The sequence below is a fragment of the Podarcis pityusensis genome (genome assembly GCF_964106645.2).
Source record: "Podarcis pityusensis genome assembly, chromosome: 10".
Classification (NCBI taxonomy): Eukaryota; Metazoa; Chordata; class Lepidosauria; order Squamata; family Lacertidae; genus Podarcis; species Podarcis pityusensis.
The window spans coordinates 29,945,993-29,959,431 of NC_138035.1; the positions used below are offsets into that span (position 1 = coordinate 29,945,993).

Genomic DNA, 13,439 nt, shown 5'->3' on the forward strand with positions numbered 1-13,439 from the left:
CAAATGTGATTGCAGCACTATCCTTACACTAGTTGAGCTCCTTTTTGCAGGAGAATATTCTGTGAAACAAGTAGTATCATTGCCTGGGGACTGGGTGCTTCCAGGTGGGTGGTGATTTAGGAATGGGCACTGCTCATGCATTCTAGGGTGCTTCCAGACAGGGGTTTAATTTGCAGGCACACCATTGGCAACAAGCTTTTTTACTTATTGGGTTTTCCCTGGAAAGGGTAAATTTGATTCCCAGTGGTGCTAATGATGTCATGTGGACCCACTGCAAAAAAAAACTTGCATGCATGAAGAGACTCCATCCCCTAATAAACCCACATCTGGAAGCAATCTGGTTTTTTTTAACATAGTCCACACAACAGTTGTAGGAATAAAAAATGCCAGTCCATATTTCCCCCCATTAAATCCAAATTGCCCTTTCCCAGGAAAAATCTGTGATTTGTGATCTCTGATTGACCCATTTGCAATATTGACCACCCCCACTTGAAGCACCCAGTCTCTTCTTCCACACCTTACTTTTTCCACACTCTTTTTCCACACCTTAACACATTGCATTGCTTGTTAGCATATCTGTCATTTGCTTTCCTGCAACATGGTCCCTTCCACCATTAACATTTTCCCACTTTTTTTCCTTTGGCACAGAAGAGCAATAGCTCTTCAAAACATATAAATCATAATGTTTTATTATGAATGTGTTAAACAATGATTGAAAATCTGCACAGCTTACAAAGCCTTTTCCCTACTGTCAGGAAACTTGTGATTCTAGATGACAAAGTTTTGCAACAGTGATTAATTGTTGTAGCTCTTTTTGTCAACGTGGTTGGAAACAATGGCTGCTTACATCACAAGTTTGTAGTGCAGTTGGGGATAGCCGGACATAATAAGTTTCAATAAACTTTTCAGGTTTTAGTTATGCTTTGCACCATTTTAATCTACTTCTTTTTCATAATCATCACCATTATTGTGAAGAGCTACATTGTGCAGTGGAACTCTTGTGCATGGCTTGTTCCTGTAGCAATGTACCAGAGTTGAGATCCAGCCACCAGTGTTGTGCCTTTTGTTTATGCCAGGGATGGGGAAGGTATTGGACTCCCATCAGCCACAGCCAGCCTCACCAATAGCCAGGGACAATGGGAGATGGAGAGCCACAGCTTCTCCCATTGCCAAATTATGCATTTGTGATGTGGATGGGAATGCTGTTAGTGGAGGAAATAACTCACCGTGTGGATCCACAGTTTCCACATTCAGGTGACCAGAGAAAAGCATTATTTGTGCAATGTTGCAAGGCCGTAGTGTGGAAGCAGGCTGTGCCTCTGGATTTCTGTTGCCTGCACAAGTGGTTTGGGGGCTTGGGACTTGATCTACGGCCTGCTTGTAAGGAAATCATAGCTTTTCAGAGGAATTGGAGAGAATCCTTAGAAGGGAATCTTAATTCCAAACTTGCAAAAATACACTTGAGTACAAGCACTGGTAGGAGAAGAAATGTGGAGGGGTGTGAGGTGCAGAGCTGCTGTGCGGAGAGACCATATAGATAACAGGTGACATCCGCAAGGCAAAAATTCTCAGAACCTGGATTTTGTTTCATTGTTTTGCTTTGCAGCAAAGCGAGTTGCTCCACCCCGACCCACGGTGCCTCCGCCCATAGCCCAACCTCGAACCCCACCTCCTGTGCAGCTTCAGACCCAGCCTCCTGCCCCAGACTCTCCTTCTCTCCCTAAAGCAATGCCTCGAAGAACCGTCGGAGGAAGCGTGCGAGCTCCCTCTGTCCCTCCACCACTTCCACCCCAGCCAGTCAGGCGTCAGAGTCGCAATGCGTCCCCATCCCCGAAGCCTCCTTCAGAAAGCAGGACCAACGAGGCAGATGAAGCACCTCTTTCTCTTCCTGGCGACAGCAGCATAGAAACATCCAAGGAATCCCCCCCTGTGACAATGGGGCCCAGTGAACCCCCACCTGTAGAAAGAAGCAGCTCTCCATCTGCACCGGATCTGGAGGTTGATGCTCAGGAAAATAATGAAGAAGGAGCTGCAGCGTAAGGAAGGAAAAGGTGCATGATCAGGTGTGACCCTGGGCACATCACACAAAGCTCTTGTGGGGACATAGAGGTGCCATATTGACATCTGTCATTATTGTGGCTTGGAAACCAGCACTCGCGTCTGCAACCTCAAAAGCAATCTCTCTTCTTCCATGTGCCTCTGCTTCTTGCTGCCTTTTCCACTATTCATGAATGGCTCTTTTCCTACTTTGTATTATTTTGAACTCTCCTCCTGGTACTCCTCTGATCTTTCCCAAGCAGCATTCAGATGCAGAGCCAGAGACATTTAAAAAAAAATCCTTCCAGCATGTAGTTAAGTTGCACTGTATAACCTTGTTCTTGATGCAATAGTTCATTCCAAGCTGAGAGCATTCAAACATATGATTCACTTCCCCCCACTGCTGTGTGATGTGGTACCGTCCAGAATTCTTCCTTTCCGTCTAATGCTCCATTCTGTATAATGTGCAGATCTGCTTTTTTGTGCTTCTAATGTCTTTGCTTTTTTTTCCCCCTTGAAGAGAATTCAGAACCTCAACAAATCCTAACAGGGTGTGTCCACTTGATTCCAGTTGCCCTACATCCCACCTTAGCTCAGTCTCAGGGATTATTCTGTCCTTTTACAGTGATTGGTAGGGATGTGATTGGTAGAGAGGGTGGGCCATTTGAAAATCAACCCTATGTATATCCAGGTTATGTGCGATATTTTTAGTTATTTTTTATAAGGGCAGCAGGTGCAGCACAATAAAAATCAAAAGTGCAGGCCAAAACACAATTGTCAGCTGTGCACCCCAAAAAGGATCTTGGACCTTGAAGAACTAATGGAACTAATTTTACGTGCAGCTTTTCCCATCATAGAACTGTAGTAACGCTAGAAGCTGTCACCAATAGACTCCTCCTTTTGGCTGCTCTTTAAAGGTAGAGGCTTGATCCTAGTTACAGTCAGTGTATGTATTCTCACTGTGGAGAGCCTAGATTCAGGGCTTGTTCACGTATGCACGCACATCGCTTTGTTTCTCTATGCAATTATTGGCAGATAAATGTGTGAGCACCATAACTAATGCCCATTTTGTTTGAGCTGATCTGAAAATTTGTCTGGACTTTGCCACACAATACCACAATCGCACATGCAAGTGTTTAGGTGCAAATGTGTATTTGAACCACTCCTAAGTTTGAAGATGGATGAGTGAAGGATAGTGGACTTCCCACCTTATATTCTGGATGAGCTTTTTGCTGCAGGCACACCTGCCCTGCAACCTTTAACCTTGGCTTCTCCAAGAAAGTGTATAGCAGTAGTTATGTAATAAGACTTTGAAAGAGATGTGTAGTACCCCATTTAAGGAACTACAGTTCTCAGGATCTTTTGGGAGAGGACAATTAAGCTCATTTACATTTGCAATGCAGACATAACCTAATAAACTCTTCACATGGGTTTCCTTAGGATTGGAAAAGTGACCACTTATTTTTATACATAGCTGGTAAATTATTTTTTAACTGTACGGTCATATTTATGGCTGAGAGAAGGAGCACGTTCCTTCATTTTTTAAAGAATGTGTCTGCTTTGCTTGTGTCAGAGATAAACTGAACTCCTGGATAGTTCTTGAGAAAATCCTGCAAAATGACAAGAGTGCTCTGTGGCATCTTAAGGTTTTAATAAATATATTGCAGCATGCATTTTCATGGTCCAGAGTCCTATTCACCAGATGCAATTTATTAAATACAGTATTTTTATTGCTTTTTGTCTTTAGAGATTTGCAGCTCTTTCTCTTGCCTTCACACATAAGAGTTTTGTTTGTATCATCAAATACTGTAGAGTCTCTTACTATTGTCGTGTGTTGCTTTAAATGTATACGGCATAAGCTTTTGTGGGATAAAGTCAACTTCATAAGATGCTTCTCATGGAGTAGACTTCAGCTTTGGGGATGATTGGCATACTTTTTAGCCTTCAAGGTGACCACAAGTCTCTTCATAGTTTTTTCTACAGCAAGCTGACAGAGGTACTAACCCTCTGCAAATTCCCACGATAGCATTACTTCTGTTGTGCAAAAAACCAGGAGTATTTGCCTTCTTTGATGGTGCAATTCCCCATTACCTGTATTTCTCTGAAATTTAAAAACATTGAATCTTCTACAATGCAAATCATATTGGCACTTGTGGGAGAGGTATCCCCCCCCCCCCATATTCACTGAGCAGAGATGTGTCACCTTTCTGCAGAGAAGAGAGCACCAGAGTCTTACAATGATGACTCCGTTAAAATAAATTTATTTATAAATTGATAGGACAAAAAGGACACACACCACTGCAGGTGTTGCTAGTTGCAGAACCCAGCAAACCACGAGCAAGCACACAGCTGTTTCTGTGTATAAATAATCCAGTCAGCTCACTCACCAAGCTGCAGTCATGTGCACGCTTTTCCAGAAAATCACTTTGCATTCTGTCACACGATAAAGGCAAACAGGCTGAAGGGCATTCTGCACAAAATAATTGTCCACATGATCAATCTGAATGGATCTCAGGGGTGCAGGGGGAGGGGAGGGACAGGGACAAGGAAGCAGTTCCCACACTGCATGCATTCAAGATTTAACTTTGTGCTATGTTGTTTAGATATACGGGAAGATCAGCTAAGATTTGGATTTTTTGGGAGTCCAGATGAAACCAGTGGTTAATAACAGAATTTGTAAATCAAGCTGCAATCTTATACGGCAAGGATAGGAAAACTCCAGGGCCAAGGCTGACTATGGTCCTTGGGGACACGCCCCAAAAGACACCCCCACCAACCCTCTTTAATGCTTTCGCCTAGCTGGAATGTATAGTTGAAATGTGAATAATGCATCTTTTCTGTCTGTATGAAAGGGGTGTGTGTGTGTGTGTGTGGGTGTGTGTGGGTGTGTGGGTGTGTGTGTGTGTGTAGCTAGGAATTGCTGGCTTTTGTGTGGCCAGAACCCATGGCATGTGGTTCTCCTAAGGGACTGAGCCCTCTGGCTGAAAAAAAGTTCACCACCCCAGCTATACTCTCTTACCTAGTAGTAAGTCTCATTTAATTCAAGAAGTTAAGTACTTCAGACATGAATATGATTGTATTATCAGTGTTGCTAACTTCTCTTTAGTGCTCCGAACAGACAAGATCTATTGTGCTTGGTTTTCATTAAATCTCCATAAATTACAGACCCAAGAGCGGTTGGCCAGGATCATGTTTTATTTATCCTTAATGCTGCTACTTTAGATATAGTCATGCTTATTCAATTGCAGCTGGATAAAATTCAGATGCCCTCTTAATAGGAGCGGTGAATCTGTTTTATGGTGGAGGCTTCATTTCCCGATATCTCAATTTGTGGTGGGACCACTTGTCAGCCATAGGCAGGGTGAGTAGATGGATCAATTCCTTTTCTTCCACCCAGCTGCTAGTGAAAAGCCATTTATTTGTCTTTTGCTTATAGAGGGCAAAAGCCAGGTAGGCATCCACAGGACTTCAGTTCTGCCAGGAGAAGGACGAAGGGGAAGTTCTGAAGGACCTCGCAGCCACCCTTCGACTTGAGCCCATGCCACACTTCTCAGGCACATTCCTGAAGTGTAGGCTGGTTCCCACAAGGCAAGACGCAGTGATGACAGCAAGAACCTTTATTGAACTACATAACTGGGAAACAGGGGTAAAGCAGCTGCTTATATACATTCCTGAAAGTCTGGGCCACTCCCACTCACAACATGATTGGCCGTCTAAACTTCCAAGCTGCGAATCATGACTCAAGAGTTCAAGGACCAATGGCAGAGGCCCAAATCCTGAAGTGGACATCATGTATCGAATCAGAACACAGGAGCTCAGATTCCTCTGTCCAGACTCAAGCTCAGGCAAACACAGACCACAGAATACATAACAGTTCCATTTCCCTATAACCCTGAGAACTGTAGTTCATTAAATCTACTGGGAATTGGCACTCTGTGAAGGGTAAAATACAGTTCCCGGGGTTATTTGGTGCCAGTTGCTGTAAAAGACCGCTGTAAAACAGTGTGTAAGCAAGTGTCCACAAGGCCTTTCCAAGACAGTCATTGGCTGGCCTTTTTTTTTTGCTCCGCCTTCTTTTTTCATTCTGAAACCGCCAATTGGCGTCAACACCCGTCTCTCATTCTTTCCCCGCCCACCCAGGTTTGTTTACCATCTGATATATATATTTTTTAATAGTCTACTTCCTTTTTCTTTTTTAGTCCCGCCTCCACTCTTTAATTACGATAGGTAGATAAGGCTGTGACGCCCACTTTTCGCTAACGCTGTTGTTTCCGTTCGCCGTATTTTATAGGCTACTAACCTCTATTCTTCTACCTGATAGGCTTACAGCGGCTGTCACTTTGCTCCGGGCCTCCATACCGCTTTTTTCCCATAGGCTACGGCGGGAGGGGGCGGGCTTTTCAAGTCCTCGGTTCCATCCTTTCCCCCCCCGCCCACTCTGGATCCGCTTCCCTTCGCAATCACTGTAACGGGTTGCCATGGCAACACAGTCCCCGTCCTCCCCGCCCCGCCCCTATCACCATGGCTGGTAACATCCGCCTCGCCCCTCGGACCTGCCAGTCACGGGTCTTCCTGCAACGCGGTTGGCCGCTGAGCCGAGGCCCGCTTCTGTTTCGCCCGACGCGCCTGGTCGCCGAGCCCCTCGATTGGTACTCCTCCGCCGCCGCCTCCCCTCCGTCCGTCATGGCGGCGCCGCGCTCCTGATTGGCCCGGGCGGGAGCAGAGGAGGAGGAGGAAGAGGCGGTGCGGGGGTGGCGGCGGCGGCGGCGGCGGTGAGAGCGGCCGGTCCCAGCATGGCGGGCTGCAGGCGGCTGAGCGGCTCGTGCCTGCGCGAGGTGCTGGGCGAGGCGCAGGGCGTCCTCTTCGACTGCGACGGGGTCCTGTGGACAGGCGAGCGGGCGGTGCCCGGCGCCCCGGAGCTGCTGGAGCGCCTCAGCCGCAACGGCAAGGCCGCCCTCTTCGTCTCCAACAACAGCCGCCGCTCGGTGCCCGAGCTGGAGCGCCGCTTCTCCCGCCTGGGCTTCCGCGGCGTCCGCGCCGAGCAGGTCTTCAGCTCCGCGCTCTGTTCCGCGCTCTACCTCCGGCAGCGCCTGCTGGGCGGCGAGAGCGGCTCCGGAGACTCGCCCCCGACCGGCTGCGTCTTCGTGCTGGGCGGGGAAGGGCTGCGCGGGGAGCTGCGGGACGCCGGGCTGCGCCTGGCGGGCGAAGGAGGCGGCGGAGACGACGAGGAGGAGGACCCGGCCGGCCACGAGGGGCTCCCGGTGCGCGCCGTCGTCGTCGGCTACGACGACCAGTTCACGTTCGCCAAGCTGACCGAGGCCTGCGCCTACCTGCGAGACCCGCAGTGCCTGCTGGTGGCCACCGACCCGGACCCTTGGCACCCGCTGAGCAGCGGGCAGCGCACCCCGGGTGAGTGACGGGGAGCGGGGCTCCAACACGGAGCCTCTGCGGCGCCTGGTGGTAGCAGGAGGGATGGGTTCCTGAGCATGAGCAGAGCTCCCTTTCCCGTCATGGCCGAGGGACTGTAGTTTGCCCTGTTCCCTCCCCGCCGCCCTCGCTCTCCTTAGCTTTGGAGAGGGATTTCCAAACCGACAGGACAAGGAGCCCAGGGTTTTTAAAGTAAGGTCTGGGACCTCAGCTGGCGAACTTTAGGGTGTGCCCTGGGTTCAGATGGCAAGCACTTGTGACTGGTAAGGGACGCCTCAAAAATCTTAGAATTGAGGTAGTGCTTCTTAAGCCTTATGGGGCTTGTTCCCATGTTGCTGTGGTTCAAACGGAACAATACGCCGTCTCGCTTGTAGTATTTTTACCATAGATGCTAAAGCTGAGGCTGAACTCTTATGGCTTACTTAGACACCTCATGAGTTGAGCTAGGGTTTGAATCTAAGTCCATAGACCACCCTTCTTGGGTCAAGGGTTAAGGATGGTTCTCCAAAAGGGTCAGGTGTCCTTTTTCCTAAAATACCAGTTAAAGGAACACTACCCTTGTGTCCCACTGCTGGCATCTGTGGAGCCTCTTAGGAGCATCCTGGACTAAGGATAGTATTCCCTTCTGGGTCTGGGAGGAACTCCTGGCCATGTATTATGTCGTCAGTGGTCAAGCACTATTAGTTTGGGAGCCCATTCCTGTATCCTGCTCATCGGATGGTAAAATACAATGTCTGCCAAGTATGGGGTCCTGTAAAGCTATGTGATACGTGGCACATCCCAGGTACCCAATATTCTTGGTAGGCTGTTTGGGTTGCTAGCTAGCTCTGCAGTATTATGGTGCCTTACATTAATCAGTATTGTGAGTTAGCCATGCAGTTTCTCAAACCATCATGAGTAGCCATCCACTTTCCTTCACCTGTGCATCAGGCTCTGTGTGACAGTGCAGGCCGTCTTTTCTCAGGTCTTTTCTGTATCTTGGGGAATCCCAAACCTAGAATCTATTAAGCATTGTAAGAGAACTAAAAAAAAAAAAGTGCTACAATTCCATTAGTTGGCTTCAGGTTCCTGATTTTATTTCCCCAGACTTCCTAGTGCCACACTTGTGAGGCAGCTGACATGTCTGTTCATTCTTTATTTGGAAATATTCACTGTTAACTTCAACAGTATCCCAAATGTGACCAGTTTACATCCCACTTAGTGCCAGTGCTAATCAATCAAAGGAGAAGCTTACTGGTAGTCATACAGGACAATGTGGAAGTTACATGACACAATGAAAGGAAATTCAAATATCTAGCCTAATGCTAGAAAAGTGTTCTTTCCATGAACTAACACACCAGCAGGGGGTGGAGTAGAATTTCTTTTCATCAAGGCCTTGGAGCCAGCTCTCTCATCCTGGATAGAGTTTGTGCTTTTATCCTTGGACTAGGATTTAAGTTCTCGGACTAGGGTTTAAGATGTGCAGCAGCCTTGTAATAAGCCCACAAAAGTTACTAGCCTGCTGAAGACTCTCAAAGGAGAGATAAAGAGCTCTGTCCTTCCTCCACCAGCTCACTGCATTTCTATCCTGGGGATGGAGGTGGGACCTTCCCTTGTCTTGCAGTCTGCTTGGTTTTTATGTCTGGCACATAGGAGGGATGGAGTGCTATGCCTCTCCTTCGCCTTTCTGCTAGATCACATGCATTCAATTCCTTGTTGCATTTGGCTACCAAGCAAGTGCTTATCTCCAACACTGAGGCTGAGGTCATAGTGTGTTGGGCTGCACAGGTTGGCTGCAGGTGGGGACTGCATGGTTGAATTCTCCTCCATGCAATTGGAGGAGCATTCAGTGATGCATGTCCCCGTCTCCTAAAGGGTATTATCAGTTGCAGAGTTACCACCTCATTGAGACAACTATGCCTGTTCAGTCTCACCATTTGGAGGCTTAAAAAGTTGCTCTTTTGCACATCCTTTGTCAACCCAATCTAGCTTGATTGCATAAATATGTAGGCTATGCTTAAGTTGCTTAATGAATTGGAGACCAATCTTTTCACATGAGGGTGTCTTATTGTCTTTTCTCTCTCAGGAACAGGGAGCCTCACTGCTGCAGTTGAAACAGCATCTGGGCGCAAAGCAATGGTAATTGGGAAGCCCAACACGTATATGTTTGAGTGCATTGTGGAGCGCTTTGGTGTGGATCCGTCCCGCATGCTCATGGTGGGTGACCGGCTGGAGACAGATATCCTGTTTGGCAAGAACTGTGGCCTTGAAACGGTCTTGACCCTGACGGGAGTCTCAAACCTAGAGGAGGCACAGGCATACATGGCCAGCGACAGCCCTGCTGCAAAGGACCTGGTGCCTCATTATTATGTGGACAGTATTGCAGACTTAATACCCGGCCTGGATGAGTAAGGGGAGATGTGGGTGGGCAGAGTTCCTAGTCCCATTCCTGATTGCCGCCCTTTCCTACTTCTGCTCCCTCTCTCCCTGATTCTGGGCTCATCACATTCCAGTGTTTCTTCAAGAATGAAGAGAGGGGTGTTAGTTCATTATTTGAGGTCCTTTTGTTTTACTTTAGCCAGCTATAAGGGAACAGAGAATCTTATGTGAAAGTGGGTTATTTATAGGCCGAACCATTATTTATTTATTTTCCCCTCCTCTTGGCATGAAGTAGTTATTTATTTAAATTATCTTGGTTTTACTGTTGCCACTAGTGGCCTTCTTACTGTTGTCCTCGGCTTTTTTTCTTTTCTTTGAAGCACAGCAATGTGCTTGCTGTAATGTTTGCTGTTCCCAAGCTTGAATGAAGCAACGTTTGTACCGGTACTATTTATCTCTCTTCTATAGCCACTGTCATTCCATGCTAGTGCTGGGGTAGCGGGGTTTATCCCAGAACTCTTGCTGTGAAAAGGGGAGCATTCAAAATCCAGTTCAGAAGTAACACAGTGCTTCTACAGAACAGCTCTTCGGGGAAAATAATTCCTGTGGGTGTATATACAAGCTTATCATAACACTACAACTTGCTCTGAAGTGATAAGGGCTGAGGGTAGGTTTCTGATGGACGTTACATGTTTGATCCACTCAAACTTTGCCTGGCATTTTCATCCACAGGAATTACTCCAAAAGGGCTGTGTTGTGCAGGTGCCAGCTAGCTCAGTCAGAAAGCACATGTGTGGTAAATCTGGAATATGTAAAACTCTTTTAACTGTGAATTAAATATGAAAGTGGTTTTTTTTCTGTCTTGAGAGTTTTCTCAGGTGACAGAATTTTTATCACTCCAGTTTAATTTTGGGATTGCTGCTGTAAGGAATGAAATGCACAGAACAATTTTTTTGTGCCCATGAAGTTCTGAATTGGCTGTCACTTCGTCTTGGTAATCCTTCAGTAATAACAGCCTCCAGATATTCCTGCCTGTATTGAGGTAGGAACCCAGTGTGTTTTCCCCCACCCCCTTCTCTCTGACTGGGTGGACCAATGAAACATGTCAGCAAATTAATTCACTCCTGTCTGTGCCTGATAGGATTCACCACTCTCCTAGGTGGGGGGTGAATCTTGGTCCGCCCTCTGACCTGCTGTGGTGTTCTTTGATTTGTGGGATAACGTTGGCATTTCCAGTGCTGTCAATGTGCCACAGCATCCCAAAATAAGTCCTTGCTTGTCTTTTTATGGTTTATTATGTATTTATTAAAGTGTTTGTATAAATTATGCTGATGAGTTGTGCCAAAGTGGGTATGTAGCCTCTGGGCCCACTCACTTACCTGTACCTCCATGTTGTTGTGGTTCTCTGACATTCGCTGTCATTCTGCACATAATAAAATGCAGGCACAAGATGGAATCTGGCTTTTTCCCCCATTAATCTACTCAGTGGGCATGCTGGAAATATCTCAAATCAGGGATAGCTGTGTATAATGACTGAATAAATTAGTTGATTATCTTAATACACATTATCTTTTCAAACTGGGGGAGGGGGGAGAAGAAACCCAAATGGAAGGTGCTGAAATTGGACACAACTTCTTACCAAGCAAGGGTGTACTTGCTGATGAGCTCTGTTTCATTTTAGAAATGCAAATAATCTGCATGACATAATATCTGAGAAGCTGAATTGAGGCAAATACAAAACATCACTCAAGTTTTAGAGTCAGTGTGAACTGGAGGGTGGTTTGTTTGTTCTTTGGTAGGGAAGCCCTTCCAAGACTTGCTGTGACTTTGCTTAGATTCTTGATGTGTGTTAACTTACAGCTCTTCCTGATTTCTAATTAAAATTCCTTCCAGACAATATCCAAATGTTAAGAAATGAAGTCTGGGCCAAGTGAACTTGGTGACAAAGTGCAACTCTGGAGAGCGCATTCAGTCCCGTTCAGTTGCTTGAAAGTGTCCTGCATGGGTGTTTAGCAGAAAAAAATGGAAGAAGAATTGAACTCTTCAGCTTTGAAAGCTTTAGGAGAAACAGTAATTCTACAGAGGTTTATCCCTAATCAATGGAGCAAAGCTGCTATATTTCATGAGAGGATACACGTTTTTTAAAACCTTAATCATGAAGCCAAAGGGTACCTTGTAATACACAAAAATCCATTACTTGATACTTCATGAGACTCATTAAAAGCCAGACCAAACTAGGTCATAAAAATATTCTGTTTTGAGTCTGATCCAAGAACTATATAATTGTTGAGCAGCTACTGAGTTCATATGTAGAAGAAAGTGCCAAAGAGGAAGGTGAGCAGAGAAGTTGTGTCAGATGAACTGAAAGATCGCTTGGCAATCTTTCAGTTCATCTGAAAGCCATTCAGTTCAAGCCTAAGCTCTGAAATTCAGGCTTGCGTCACAACAGTTATGGATCTATTTTCCCAATCACTGAGATCATTGAGGTGTGCTGTTCCACTGTGTTAGATGCTTCAGTTCTGAAAAAGCCCTTGACTGATGGGGAGAAAGAGAGGTCTCCCCGTCTGAGCTTGGGGCTTGGGCAGGTTCAGAGAACAGGTGATTCAGTACATCTTTCTGTACACTGCTGTTGTGGGTGTTTGCAGCCTCTTTTTGCATCCCTGGTCCACAAACACTACCATCCTTTTACCCCAATGTTGCTGGATTCTGACTCCCACGATCCCTGCCCATTGGCCAGGCTTGCTGGAGCTGATGGGAGTTGGAGGCCAGCAACATCTGGAGGGACACAGGTGCCCCATTCCTGCTTTGCTCTTATTTGCAAAACAAAACCCACCTATGGGATACCTCTTTCAACTCAAGTCTAAATATCACCAGAGCAAGCTTGTTTGCTCTTATTAAATTCATCTTTCATATGTCCTTTCACGATGGGGAAACAGGATGAAGACTTGACCTTTTAGTTCAGCTCTTTTGAGGTACTACAGAGCCTGCAGCTAATTTTGTCAGAGCTGGGAGATGCTGCATTTAAGCCAGTCCCAAGGGCAATGAGTAAGTTAGCTGCTGCTCTTGCCCGGCTGTTCTGGTCATGCTTTAGAGATATAGCACACATTGTTTCACCACAACAGCCTTGAAAAGTGAGGAGTGGTGCGCAGAAAACAGGAGGGCATGCTATGTTACAGGTGATTATTCATTTTCCTTGGACTTCACTGTACATATAACATGATGAGCCTGGCAACACAGCTGTGGCTCCCTTGCCCCTCAAGACAGCATAATCTGACTAGGATGATGGGAACTGTAGTCTTTCATGGGTTCCCCATCCCAGCCCTACAAGAGTCAAGCGGACGGACGTTCCTGGTCCAAATGAAATTCCCTTCGTAACAAAATGGTATGTATTATCCTGTGTGTTTGCTGTGCAAAACTATAGTTGTGCTGTAACGTGCTGCATTTTTTAAAATGTTGCTCTAATTGTGGTTATAAACATAGGGTGATGAATAAGCAAGAAGCTGTCATTATCTGGCTTCTGTGGGTGGATGTAGAGTGATCTTCAGTGGAATATTTGTCTTACTTTCCAGGGTTACGAAATAAAGAAGTCCAAGTAACAATGAGATAATAAGAGAGAG

The 13,439-nt window shown here is 46.3% G+C and overlaps 2 protein-coding genes and 1 long non-coding RNA gene across 3 annotated transcripts in view; 2 read left to right on the plus strand and 1 right to left on the minus strand.

Moving 5' to 3' along the window:
* The window catches only part of SH3BP1 (SH3 domain binding protein 1), a 34,563-nt gene extending 30,853 nt beyond the window's left edge, over window positions 1–3,710 (plus strand). Inside the window, exon 18 of the mRNA XM_080971700.1 lies at window positions 1,607–3,710. Within this exon, the coding sequence (XP_080827826.1) occupies window positions 1,607–2,040 (434 nt within the window). The 3' untranslated portion in view covers window positions 2,041–3,710. The remainder of the gene's footprint in view (window positions 1–1,606) is intronic.
* Window positions 3,711–3,731: 21 nt separating this feature from the next.
* LOC308457731 lies at window positions 3,732–6,443 on the minus strand. The gene is made up of 2 exons (XR_013977092.1): window positions 6,334–6,443; window positions 3,732–4,128 (listed from the first exon to the last, which is right to left on the minus strand). It is a non-coding gene; the product is annotated as an uncharacterized lncRNA (long non-coding RNA).
* Window positions 6,444–6,822: 379 nt separating this feature from the next.
* Window positions 6,823–11,278, plus strand: PDXP (pyridoxal phosphatase). The gene is made up of 2 exons (XM_080971811.1): window positions 6,823–7,446; window positions 9,530–11,278. Exons 1-2 carry the CDS (start codon window positions 6,831–6,833, stop codon window positions 9,853–9,855), a joined length of 942 nt encoding a protein of 313 aa, XP_080827937.1. The 5' UTR covers window positions 6,823–6,830; the 3' UTR covers window positions 9,856–11,278.
* Window positions 11,279–13,439: the final 2,161 nt, after the last annotated feature.

What these genes read in the sequence shown, in the direction of transcription:
- PDXP (XM_080971811.1), top strand. Translation starts at nt 6,831, where the DNA reads ATGGCGGGCTGCAGGCGGCTGAGCGGCTCGTGCCTGCGCGAGGTGCTG. An exon ending in CAGCGGGCAGCGCACCCCGG is followed by an intron (nt 7,447 to 9,529) that starts GTGAGTGACGGG and finishes TTTCTCTCTCAG; the next exon opens with GAACAGGGAGCCTCACTGCT.